The 13,926-nt window shown below is 39.2% G+C and overlaps 1 protein-coding gene across 2 annotated transcripts in view; it reads left to right on the top strand.

The window, feature by feature from the left end:
- Window positions 1-13,926, top strand: part of CB4H10orf67 (chromosome B4 C10orf67 homolog) — a 161,576-nt gene that overhangs the window by 10,765 nt on the left and 136,885 nt on the right. For both annotated transcript variants that reach the window (XM_060659160.3, XM_060659159.3), the window contains exons 2-3: window positions 6,063-6,183; window positions 13,266-13,409. In XM_060659160.3, coding sequence (XP_060515143.1) covers window positions 6,063-6,183; window positions 13,266-13,409 — 265 coding nt within the window. The remainder of the gene's footprint in view (window positions 1-6,062; window positions 6,184-13,265; window positions 13,410-13,926) is intronic.

Below are 13,926 nucleotides of genomic sequence, written 5' to 3'. Positions count from 1 at the left end.
ATAAATAAATAAATAAATAAGCATTAGAAAAATTTTATTTTGTGAGTAGGTATTACAAAATCTCCTTCCCCCCCCTTGCTTCACTGAGATATATTTGACACTTGACATTATGTACGTTTAAGATGTATAATGTGATGATTTGGTATACGTATGTATTATAAAGTGGTTACTGCAATAAAGTTAGTTAAAACATCCATCACCTCACATAATTACTTGCGTGTGTGTGTGAGGACATTTAATATTCACTGTCTTAGCAACTTTCAAATATACAATACAGTACTGTTGACTGTAATCACTATGCTGTACATTAGATCCCAGAACTTCCTTCTCTTAAAATTGGGAGTTTGACTAACATCTCTCCATTTCCCCACCCTTCAGCCTCTGCAACCACCATTCCTTTCTCTGTTTCTGTGAGTTTGGCTCTTTTAGATTCCACATATAAATGAGATCATACAGTATTTGTCTTCCTCTGTCTATCTTATTTTACGTAGTATAATGGCCTCAGTGTTCATCTATGCTGTCACACAAATGGCAGAGTTACCCTTTTTTATGGTGGAATAATATTCCATCGTATATAAACATTATATTTTCTTTATCCACTTATCCATTAATCGGCACTTAGGTTGTTTCCATCTCTTGGCTATTTTGAATAATGTTTCAGTGAACGTGGGGTGTAGATACTGAGATAATGACCTCATTTCCTTTGGATATATACCCAGAAGTGGGATTGCTAGTACATAAGGTAGTTCTATTTTTAAGTTTTTGAAACAATTTCTTAAATTTTGATTAAGAAAAATTCTCTTAATCAAAATTCCGCTGACCAGCCTTACCTGTCACTGATGACTCCCACCTTAATGAGTCGCCTCTGCGGGGGTTGCCAAATGCTGGTTCCCTAGTTTCACCATTCTTTTTTACATCCATTACATTAATGTACCCAAGTCTCCCGATCATTCTGGCTCTGCGATGCTGTTCCTGTTTCTCACACTACCCTACATTCTTGGCTACTGGGCCTACTGGCCTTTTCCCCTGCATGGCTTCCAACCTTTCTCATGGGGAAATTGACTCTTGTCATTGACCACGATGTTGATTCCTCCACTCTTGCGAGGGAAGGGAATGGAAGGAAAAGGAAGTTGGAAAAGATAGTGACTACATATGGTTTCAATAGGTGAAACTGTGGGGAGACTGTATCTTAGGCTATGGGTACTACCAAGGTAGAGATGTATTTTGAGAACATTTAATAGGTGACCATGGTACATAGTGTATATGCAATGAGAGATGAGTTAATCGCTGCCTCAGAATATATAACATATTTTTGTTCACTTGTTTACTGGTTGTCTTTCCCTTTAGAATGTAAGTTCCGTGAGAACAAAGACTTTGCCTTGTCCACTCCTATTATCTTTGGTGCCCAAAACAGGGTCCAGCAAAAAGTAGGTACTCAGTTATGCTTTGTTAAATGTGTGAAGCTCAGACAAGTAGTTTGCACCCATATTTTGAAGGTCAGAATAAGAGGACTGTATTTAATTCTCTTTGACAAGGGAAGACTGTCAAAGTCTTTTATAGCAGGATAGTGAAACAACCAAGGTTTTCGTAAAATACCTCTAGGGATAATGGGAATGATAGATTAGAAAGAGAGAAATTTGGAGGCCTGTAGTAATTTTAGGAAACATTTATTATCTATATTTTATGGGATGCTTACTTAGAAGTAAAATGATTTTGTTTTTATATCATGTTTTAAAAGATTTCAGGGGCACCTGGGTGGCTCAGTAAGTTAAGTATCGGACTTTGGCTCTGATCACGAACGATCTCACGGTTCGTGAATTCGAGCCGTCCCCCCCCCCCCCCCGCCCCCGCTTCGGGCTCTGTGCTGACAGCTCGGAGCCTGGAGCCTGCTTGGGATTCTGTGTCTCCCTCTCTCTCTGCCCCTCCCCCGCTCATGCTCTTGTGTGTCTCTCTCTCTCAAAAATAAACATTAAAAAAATTAAAAAAATTCTTATCATACATAATAAGATTCATCCATTTCTATAGTGTAGTATACTAAATTTTAACATAATATACTGAATTTATACATAAATATACAGTATATACATAAATATACTGAATTTTAACATAATAATTACAACTTGGTGGTTTTCACAAATTATTTTCAAAAATGGTTGTAAATGTCAGGTAGACAAAGCTTTAAATATTGGTGATCTTTTTAGTTAATTGCTATATCTTAGTCATAAAAAAATTCGATACAGAGGTGTGTGGCTGGTTCAGTCAGAAGAACATGCACCTCTTGATCTCAGGGTCATGAGTTTGAGCCCCATGTTGGGTGTAGAGATTACTTAAATAAAAAACTTTTTAAAAATAAAATAAATATAAAAAATTCAATACAAGAAGCATTTATTGAGAGGATTTATGGGTCAGGTACCTGTCAAGGACTCTGTAGTGTTTGAGATCTTACCCTACTTATAAGCTAACAAGTTTGCTTGTTTCATGGCTGTCAGCAGAAGACACAAGACTCCTGGGTCAAAGACAAAGGACTTTATCATCATTGCAAAAGCACTGTCCAGACTTTCATGCTTATTTCCGATGATTTGCCATGCCCCTGCAGTGCCATGAGGCTAACACTGAAGACCCGTCACAGATACCTATATACACAGCGTGTTGCATTAAAGGAGGGGATCCCTGAGCTCGCCACTCTTTATAGTAAACAGTATCAGCCTGCTTCTTGGCAGAGGAAAGGCATTACCTCATCCTTCAAGATTGCTCACTGCAAACTCAACTCTGAGGAATGGCCTGCGGAAAGAGTGGTCAGGATTTTGCATTCTTGGCATACGCAGAAAGAATGTACAGGGACACTCAGGGACCAAGGAGATGGCCTCTTCCAATAGTACTGTGTTAGTGCGAAAAAGATACAGACTCCTAAAATGAAATTAGGCCAAATCTAAAATACAATTTTCTGTGGAAAAACACTGAAAATATTAATTGGAACTGAGGTGTACAACATTACCGGTGCTCCCTCCCCATCTGGATAACACTACTGATGAGATTTGTCATCAGTCTGATATTGATGAGTGTGCAGAAGATGAGTTGAAAATTTAGTGGGAGTAGTTGAAAATCATTATATTAAGTGCTTAAAAATTTATGAATTTAAATTTCACCTTTCTTGGTTGAATAGTACTAGACTACAATGGTTTTTTCCAAACGTGATGAAAAAATGATACTTCAGACCATAATAATGATAGTAACAATTGCCATCACCACACCAATAGCAGTGAACATTTTGAAAAAAAGTGAACTTTTTTTTTTAATGTTTATTAATTTTTGAGAGAGAGACAGAGTGTGAGCAGGGGAGGGTCAGAGAGAGAGGGAGACACAGCATCTGAAGCAAGCTCCGAGCTAGCAACACGGAGCCCCGTGCGAGGCTCGAACCCACGAACCGTGAGATCATGACCTCAGCCAAAGTCGGATACTTAACCCACTGAGTCACCCAGGAGCCCCGGCAGTTAACATTTCTTAAGGGCTTACTATGTGACATGCATCATTCAAAGTGCTTCTGGATATTAACACACTAATCCTGACAATAACTGTATGAAATAGGCACTATTTTTTTTTCATAAGAAGAAATTAAGGCCCAGAAAGTTAGGTAATTTACATCATATCACATAGCTAGAATACCAGGAAGCGTTCAGCCACGATTAACAGAAACTCTCAACAATTGGTGCGTTTATTATATGATGCAGGAAGACCAGAGGTATGGCGGGCTTTAGAGCTAGTTGATTCAATGGCTAAACAAAGTCATCAGCGAAAATTACTTGTTTTTTTTTAACAGCTCACCATTCATGTACGAGCTTTGCCCTCTGACTGGCCCCACTTGTGGTCACCAGATGGCCGTGGCACTTCTTGGCATCGCTTCCACGCAAGGCAGTGTTCGGTCACAGAGGAAAACTCTCCCCTGGTGCCCTGTCGGTGTCGGAGTGTAAAAAGCTTTCCCACAAGCCCCCAACATATCTTTCCTTGGGTCATTCTTGCCAGAAGCAAGTTCCACACCCTCCCCTAAAACATCTGTCCAGAAGAATGGGATCTCTGTGATGGAGACAAGACAAGAGTTACCCTCGACAGTGGAAATATGATCACCCTGCCCTGATTTCTGTGGGAGATACATGTGAGACTCTGCCAGCAAATAAGGAGGGAAAGGGTTGCAGGGGGGTGCTCCCAGCAGGGTCAGCTGGTCAGCAGACAACGGAAGATAGAAGCACTCTGTCTTCTTCGGGGTCTGCCCTGAAAAGTCTGGTGATTCTCCTTGGGCTTTCGTGGCTTTCTTTGTTGAGCTGACATTTTAGAAGCTGGTAGTTGTGGTAAGTTTGATCACATTGACGGAGTGAATCCAGAAAATTGGCTTTCTTTTTACTGTTTACGATAGCCATCATTCAAGGTCGGTAGGAAGAGTTTACAAATACTTAAACTCCTTGCCTACTCAGATTTCTCAAGAAACGGAGTCTGAAAATCAAATACAGTATGGTGGTGTCATGATCCCAAAGAAGAATCCTCAAATTGTTTGGTTCTGGGAACTGTGATCATTCCTGGGGACCTCAAAGAGCTTTGGTTGATGCCTATTATTCATGGTAACCGTATTAGAATTTTACAAGGAGAAGTGAAGAATATACATATATTAATTCATTGAAAATAATGGTAAACCAATTCTATGTTAAAGTAAATAACACAGGGGAGCCTGGGTGGCTCAGTCGGTTGGGCGTCCGACTTCGGCTCAGGTCATGATCTCGCGGTCCGTGAGTTCGAGCCCCGCGTCGGGCTCTGGGCTGATGGCTCAGAGCCTGGAGCCTGCTTCGGATTCTGTGTCTCCCTCTCTCTCTGCCCCTCCCCCGTTCATGCTCTGTCTCTCTCTGTCTCAAAAATAAATAAAACGTTAAAAAAAAAATTTTTTTAATAAAATAAAAAAAAGTAAATAACACAGTTTAAAGAAAAATGAACTTGATTTTTGAAAACAAGAATTTTAATGAGTATAGTGTCATTGCTTTACATTTTTGCAAACCTTTTCAGTGCCCGGCTTCGTGGGGTAGCTGAATTCTCATATCTGCTTCTACATTCATGTCTTATGCTCACATAACCTGTAGCTTCTGGAAAACTCCACTGAACGCTTGGGAGAGCGTGATGGTGGAAAAGGAAAATAAAATTTTAATGCTATCGGGGTGCCAGGGTGGCTCATTTGGTCGAGCGTCTGGCTTGATTTCGGCTCAGGTCATGATCCCATCCATGGTCGTGGAATCCAGCCCCGTGTGGAATCCAGTCCTGCCAGAGCATGGAGCCTGCTCAAGATTCTCTCTCCCTCTCCCTCTCCCCTGCTTGTGCACTCTTTCTCTCTTAAAAAAAAAAAAAAAAATCTTAATACTATTATGAAAATAATTTTGACCTTGTGGACTCCCTGGAAGGGTGTCCTGGAACTCCAGGGGTCCTCGGGCCACATTTCAAGAACCCCTGTCTCAAAGTATTTTTGCTTGTATGCCTGTGTATAATTTATAATGGGTTTAAGCAGTAGCACAGGTAAAACGGTAGATAGGATATTAAAAGGAGGCTCAACTTGATCATAACTCAGAGAATGGAATTAAGATGAGTACCAGTAGAGCAATATGCCCAGTGCAAGGAATCTGATAATCCAGCAGAGTCCTGGTGAAAACCCCAAATCATGAGCAGCTAATTCAGAACTTTCCTCACCCCACAGGTCCCTTTGAATCTTTAAAATATAATATGATTTGGGGCACCTGGGTGGCTGAGTCGGTTAAGTATCCAAATCTTGATTTTGGCTCAGGTCATGATCTCACGGTTCGTGGGTTCGAGGCCCCATCAGGCTCTATGCCGACAGTGCGGAACCTCTTTGAGATTCTTTCTCTCCCTGTCTCTTTGCCCTGCCCCACACATGCTCGCTCTCTCTCTCTCAAACTAGGTAGACTTTAAAAATATGTATAACATGATTTACACAAAAATACGTGGGATAACACACATGTTAAAGGAAATACCTATTCTATAAAGCACTTTTAATCTCCGTTTATTTTTTCCAGACTTAAAATTTCCGATGATTTGAAGATTGGCTTTTTCAGCACAGACCATGCTACTCAAACAGATTCCAATGAAATTTTGCCATTGAAAGAGTTGAGTTCATCTACAGAGAAGCTAGTTCAGGTAAAGCTGGATTTATTTAGAAACTTCTGAGATTATTTTAGGTGTTGTTTACCTTTATGTCTCTTTCCTTCACAGAATGGAAATGAGTAAAAAATTTTAAATATTAGCATCTTTTACAAGCTGAATTGGATGAGAGCTGTATTTTTTTAAATAATTTGTATACACTACTGCTTGTATTTACATCATGCGCATATATGTTTTGCGAAGTGTGTTGTTACTCTCCTTGAAATTCTTTTGACATCTGTGAACATTTTCTATTTATGATACCTTCCGAGATCAGACGAGATCGTGCGTGTTCAGGCTGGTATGGCCGTAGACTATTTATGATACCTTTTAAAAATTGTAAAATACTTTTGGTGTGTAGAAAAATGTGGCGAATACTACAATGAATAACTTGGGTTACCCATCATACAGCTTTGTCGAATCTTGACATTCCATCATATTTCCTCTGGATCTTTCTTGATTGTTAAGAAACAGCACATTTCATACACATCGGATATCAAGAGTTATTAAGGTCCCTAATCAATAAAACTGTCACACGGGATAGCATACAACTATAAATACTCTTGTGTCCTTGTTTCTGTTTTTTCACTCAACAATATAACTTGAAAATCATTCCATATTGATACATAGTTTCCTTGCCTATTTCAAAAGTACATCATATCATAAAATGTGCATCATTTATTTAACTATCCCTCTATTAATGGACGTTTTGGTCATCTTAAATCTTCTACTGCGATGAATAATTCTGTACATACTCATAAGCCAGCAAATATGTGGCATAAATTTAAAAGTGGAATTTCTGAGTCAGAGGATGTATCCATTAGTCACTTTGAAGGATATTGCCAAATTGCCCTACACGGAGATTGTACCAATTTACACCCCAACTCATAACTTTTGAAAGTTATTTTCTTACATACTTGCTAATTTATTGTCTTTCCTAATGCCTTCAGAACGGTTTTATAACTTCATTTCCTTTGCAGTTTGGCGCGTCCGAATGACTGACTTCTGGTCAGTAGAATTAGGTGGAAATATTATGTGGCAACTTTGGGGAACCTTCCTTAGTGAACAGTTCATGTGCACTCATTTTGTGCATTTTGTACTTCACTCCTCCCTCCACCTCTTCTCCCTCCCTCCCTTCCTTCCTCCTTCCCACTTTCCTTCCCTTCCTTTCCTTCTTTTCCTTATTTCTGTGCCTAGAACAGGGGTGCTAACGTTTGTACCGTGATTTTGAGGCAGTGCATGCAGCGGAGTGATTTTGAGGCAGTGCATGCAGCGGAGTGATAGAATGGGAGGGACTTGTGTCATTTTCACCACTGATTGCCCACATCAATTTCCAGTGAAAGAGAAATAATTTCTCATTGACACTTCTGTTATTTGGAGTTCTAAGATATAACTGAACCAAATTCTGACACAATATGCTTAAATCAGATTAAGAGTGTTTCCTCTATTTTTAATTAATAAGAGGCATTTTAAAAAATATCATGAATGACTGGATTTGAATGCTTTTCATGGATCCACTGAATCATATGGCTTTTCTCCTTTACGTGATGATGTGGTGAAAACTGATTTCTTTTTTTATTCCCGTAATCTTCTTTTTTTAATTTGTTTATTGTTTAATTTACATCCAAGTTAGTTAGCATATGGTGCAACAATGATTTCAGGAGTAGATTCCTTAATGCTCCTTACCCATTTAGACCATTCCCCCTCCCGCAACCCCTCCAGCAACCCTCTGTTTCTTCTCTGTATTTAAGAGTCTCTTATGTTTTCTCCCACTCCCTGTTTTTATATTATTTTAGCTTCCTTCCCCTATGTTCATCTGCTTTGCATCTTAAATTCCTCATATGAGTGAAGTCATATGATATTTGTCTTTCTCTAATTTCGCTTAACATAATACCCTCCAGTTCCCTCCACGTAATTGCAAATCGCAAGATTTCATTCTTTTTGATTACTGAGTAATATTCCAGTGTGTGTGTGTGTGTGTGTGTGTGTGTGTGTGTGTGTGTGTACATCTTCTTTATCCATTTACCTGTCAATGGACATTTGAGCTCTTTCCATACTTTGGCTATTGTCAATAGTGCTGCTATAAATATTGGGGTGCAGGTGCCCCTTCGAAACAGCACACCTGCATCCCTTGGATAAATACCTAGTAGTGCAATTGCTGGACCATAGAACAGTTCTATTTTTAGTTTTTTGAGGAACCTCCATACTGTTTTCCAGAGTGGCTGCCCCAGCTTGCATTGCCACCAACAATGCAAAAGAGAGCCTCTTTCTCCGCATCCTCGCCAATATCTGTTGTGGCCTGAGTTGTTCATGTTGGCCATTCTGACAGGTGTCAGGTGGTATCTCACCATGGTTTTGATTTGTATTTCACTGATGATGAGTGATGTTGAGGAAAACTGATTTTTGAATAGTAAACCCAGAATGAACCCAGCTGGACCATAATAATTCTTTCTGCTTTCTGCATCATTTGCTATCATTTTACCAATGATTGTTTTCATTTATGTTCCTAAGAGATTGTCCTGTAATTTTCTTTTCTTCTTACACTATTGTTCAGTCTTGGCACCAGGGTCTTAGTACCTTTATAAAATGAGCTGTGAGATGTTCCTGACTCTTTTCTCTGGAATAATTGACATGAGGTTGGAATTACCTGTTTCTTTATTTGTTAGAAGTCACTTGTAAAACTGAATGTGCCTACTTTCATTGCTATTTTGATTTTGTTATGGATATATTAAGGTTTTCTTAAATCTTCTTGGGTCAGTTTTGACATGTTTTTCTACCAAAGTATTCAGAACGGCAAATTTTTAAATTACTGTCTTCTCTTATTATTCTTAAATCTTTATTGTATCTGTAGTTATATATTTTAAAAAACTATAATTTTGTCCGCACACTTGTTTTTCCCTAGATGAATCTTGGCAGTTTTATCTATTTCATTAATTTTTTCAGAGACTCAACTTGTAGATTTATTAATCCTCTCCATCATATCTTCATTTCTAGTACATAAATTTCTTGTCTTTATTATTTAATTTTTGCTGCTGTTTTGGGTTCGCTCAGTTTTCCTTTGTCTAATTTCTCGAGTTGGATCTCAGTGTCAGTTAGGATGGCATATCATTCTATTTTTAGAAAATGCAACTATCGTGGCTCCCCTGCTTACACTCTGTCCCTCTGTCTCCCCAAAATAAATAAAACATTAAAAAAAAAAACTTTAAGAGGCACCTGGGTGGCTCAGTCGGTTAGGCATCTGACTTCAGCTTGGGTCATGATCTCATGGTCCTTCTGTGGGTTCAAGCCCTGCGTCAGGCTCTGTGCTCACAGCTCGGAGCCTGGAGCCTGCTTCAGATTCTGTGTCTCCCTCTCTCTCTGCCCCTCCCCTGCTTGCACTCTGTCTCTCTGTCTCCCCAAAATAAATAAGACATTAAAAAAAATTTTTTTTTAATAAAAAATTGAAAAAAAGAAAATGCAACTATCGTGCCTTAATCCCATAAGTCAGTTAGAGTTAGATAATCCATAGTTGGGGCAGTAGCTCTCTGTTGTTATCTATATACCAGACTTGTTTTATTTTTTCAAATCTCCATTATTAGTGCATGGTTTTGCTTTCAAATTTCTGACCTCATAGTAGCAAGATTGCTGTTTCACTTCCAGTCTCCATTTGCTGTTCATGGAGGAAGGAGAAGAGGAGACAAGTAGAGGGGGCGGCAGCCATGTGAGGAAAGCAAAAAACCCCATAGAAAACCCCCGCTTGTTGATCGTTGGCCTTAACTGTATCCCTTGACCCCTTTAACTGGACGGGGTTCTAGAGAAGCGAACATTTTTTTTTTTTTAAATGTTTATTTATTTTTGAGATGCGGGGGAGGGGCAGAGAGAGAGGGAGACAGAGACAGAATCCGAAGCAGGTTCCAGGTTCTGAGCTGTCAGCACAGAGCCTGACGTGGGGCTCGAACCCACGGACTACGAGATCATGACCTGAGCTGAAGTCGGATGCTTAACCGACTGAGCCACCCAAGCACCCCTAGAGAAGAGAGCATTTTAACTAGTCATATTTCTGTTCCAAAAAGTCCTGATCCTCTCAGTAAGGAAGAACCAGTGTAATGGATATTGGGTTGTCAGCTACCAAAGCCTATAGATCATTGTTTTTGAGGCCCCCTCTTTCCTTTGATAAGCATTTACAGTCTTTTATTTCCCATAAAGTACTTTTTTACTTTCATTCCACAAATTTTGAAATATAGTATTTTTATTGGTATTCATAATACTAATTATTTTTCTTAGTTATTGCTATTAATATTTATCGGTATTCGATTGAAATACTCTAACATTTTCCAAGTATGCTTTTTAGTTATTCTGATGTTGTTGATTTTTAGCTTCAGTCCTTTGTTGTCAGTAAAAACTCGTTGTGAGACAAATCATTTGGTGTTTGTTTGCAACTTGTGTTCGTGTGGGGTCGGTCTTTGTCATTGTGCCCTGGATGTGGGAAATTAAAGATAAGCTGCACTTGTTAAGAGTTGAGAGCGTATATACATGTATGTGTATATGTGTATGTGTATATGTATGTCTATGAACATATGTGTATGTGAATATATATGTATGTGTATACGTGTATGTATATATGTATATGAATCTATATGTATGTGAATCTATATCTATATCTATCTATATTTTTACCATTCTCTTCAATACTAATATACCTATATCAACATTCTTTGATATAGTGTTTGCCTGATAAATCTTTCTCATTCTTACACTGACCTCATTTCTGTGTTGTGCCTTAGTACGTCTTTTACAAATTATATATAGCAGGTTTTAAAAATCCAACCTAAGGGCTCCTGGGTGGCTCAGTCAGTTAGTTAAGCGTCTGACTTTGGCTCAGGTCGTGATCCCACAGCTCGTGAGCTTGAGCCCCGCATCGGGCTCTGTGCAGACAGCTCAGAGCCTGGAGCCCGCTTCAAGTTCTGTGTCTCCCTCTCTCTCTGCCCCTCCCCACTCATACTCTGTCTCTCTCTCAAAAATGAATGAACATTAAAAAAAATCTCTTTAAACATTCCTATATATATTAAACTAATAAGAGGTAAAACTAGTCTTTTATATTTGCTTGGATATTTACTATTTCCAATGCTCTTCACTCTTTCCTGAAAGTCTAAGTTTCCAGCCTGTAATATTTCTTTTTAGCCTGAAGGAATTTCTTTAGCAATTCTTGTCTTGGGCAATGAATTCTCATAGTTTTCTTTATTTAAAATGTTACATTGATTATAGCATTTTTGACTGATATGTACTTTTTTACTTTTTGCTGTAACATTGCGCCTCTGACTTCCATGCTTTCTAATAAGAAAACATCAATCATTTCAAAAGTTATTCCCCTCTATGTACTTGTTTTCTTTTCTGACTGCTTTCAAGATTTTCTTTTTGAGGCGCCTGGCTGGCTCTGTTGGTAAAGTATGCCACTCTTGATCTCAAGGTCATGATAGGGCATAGAGTTTACTTAAGAAAAAAAAAAGTGTTTTTTGTTTTTTTTACTTTTAGAGAGAGAGAGAGGGACAGAGTGTACACATGAGGGGTGGGGAGAGGGGCAGAAGAAGAGAGGGAATGAAAGAGAGAGAGAGAGAGAGAGAGAGAGAGTCTTAAGCAGGCTCCATACTGATGTGGGACTCAATCCCATGACCCTGGGATATGACCTGAGCCAAAATCAAGATTTGGGCACTCAACCGATGACTAAGCCACCCAGGTGCCCCTAAAAAAAGATTTTCTTTTTACCTGTGGTTTTCAGCAGTTGAATTGTTATGTACCTAGGTGTGGTTCATATGTATTTATCCTGCATGAAGTTTGTTCAGCATCTCGAGTCTATCTTTCACCAAATTCGGGAGCTTTTTGGCCATTATATCTTCACAAAAACACATTGTATGTTTTGATGACAATCAGAAATGATTCTTAGTCACCATGCTAGTTATATATTTAAATGTTTGGCTAGTAAATTCACAACAAATATGAATTTTTTCCCATCTTTACTGATTTAAAATCCACATCTTGGATGATACTTTTTGAGGTGTGATAAAGGGTTGTTGTTAATAACCCAGGTATTTTGTTCCATTTAGGAAGAAACCACCAGGAACCTTCTCTCCCTTACTCCATTAGCATATGTTAATTTAGCAAGTTAACTGGAGTTCTCCAATGTGCACCATATTTCAGAGGTATTCTTAAAAGGCAGGACAAGCCCCTGACCACATTCCAGACCATATGCTCATGTTGGGGAGGAGAAATTTTTATTGACCCTTCAATATTCATCTGGCTGGTCTAAGAATCAGATTGATGTTCGACAGATTAACAGGAGAAAATCAAACAATTTTGTGACACGTACACCCCCTGCATATATGGGAGAGACCCAGAAAAACTGAGTAACGCTGAAATGGCGGAAGCCGTCACCTTAAATACCACCTTCAACTAAACACAAAAGAAGATGTTGGGGGAGGTAGGGCACAGTTATGGGAGGGTACCAGGAAAAGCTCAATAAACAAGGGTATGGTAGTTATGCAGAGTTAAGTCAACATAAGACTTTCTAGGGGAGTCTGGGTGGCTCAGTCGGTTAAGCATCCCCCATGATCTTGGCTCGGGTCGTGATATCATGGTTCATGAGATCAAGTCCCACATTTTGGGCTATGTGCTGACAGCACAGAGCCTGCTTGGGATTCTCTCTCTCCCTCTCTCTCTACCCTTCCCCTGCTCACGTGTGCTCTCTCCCTCTCTCTCTCTCTCTCTCAAAAATAAATAAATAAACTTTAAAAAAAAATGGTCTCTAAAGATTTTGCATCATGCCCCTCTTGCTGGTACAGCTAAAGAGACACCCTTACAAGTGGTGATTTCCCTTATAAATGTAAATGTCTCTTATAAAAGGGAAGCTTATACTCAGTTTTCAGAGCTTCTCCTGTGTTTGCAGTTTCTTAAAAATAGTCAGCCTAAAATAATCAGTTTGCCAAAGAGGCTTACCTTGCGGTGGCAAAATTTGCTTCTCTGTGCCCGGAACCAGGCAATGTGCTAGAACCTTTACACAGAGCGCCCTTACTCTCTACAATAATGTAGGTTTTTCCCATTTTTAGGTCATTAGATCTCTTCAGGTGGATTTTGGGTTCCTCAGAGAATTGCTTCAGCTGAAGTTTGAGGACCGTCTTAAAGAGGAGTCTTTCAACCTGTTCACTGCTCTGCATGACAGGATCCTAACAATCGAAAAACACTATCAAGAGGTACAAACTCTCTCATTTCCTTTGTTTTATATGGCTTGATCACCTGCTTAGGTAGATACCTACTGCAGGTTTGAATTTAGCAACTCATGAAGGCGATTTTATTTGCCTACGTTGTGTCTCATAGAGTAGATAATACAAATAGTAGCTTTACTTTGTGCCAGAAACTTTGTGAGTGCTCTGTACACAAATTAATTTAATTCTCACACTCACCTCATAAAGTAGGTGCAATTATTATTATCCTTCTTTCACAGATGAGGAAACTGAGGCCCAGAAAGTTTAATTCACTTGCTCAAGGCCACCGGTTAAAACAAAACATCAGGGTTTATGTTCCCAGCCAGCCAGTTTGATGCTTGAGATCTGACTCTTAAGCACAATTTTATATCCTTATTTGTGCTTATTATCTCTGTAGGAGCCAAAGGCTTGAAAATTCTGCTGTTTCAAGGAATTTTCTAAAATCTTTGGTCAGGTTAGCGTACGTATCTGTCATTAAGAACAGGTATGGGGGGCGCCTGAGTGG

Source organism: Panthera onca, chromosome B4 (assembly GCF_046562875.1).
Source record: "Panthera onca isolate mPanOnc1 chromosome B4, mPanOnc1 haplotype 2, whole genome shotgun sequence".
NCBI lineage: Eukaryota > Metazoa > Chordata > Mammalia > Carnivora > Felidae > Panthera > Panthera onca.
This window is presented reverse-complemented; position numbering and strand designations above follow the sequence as displayed.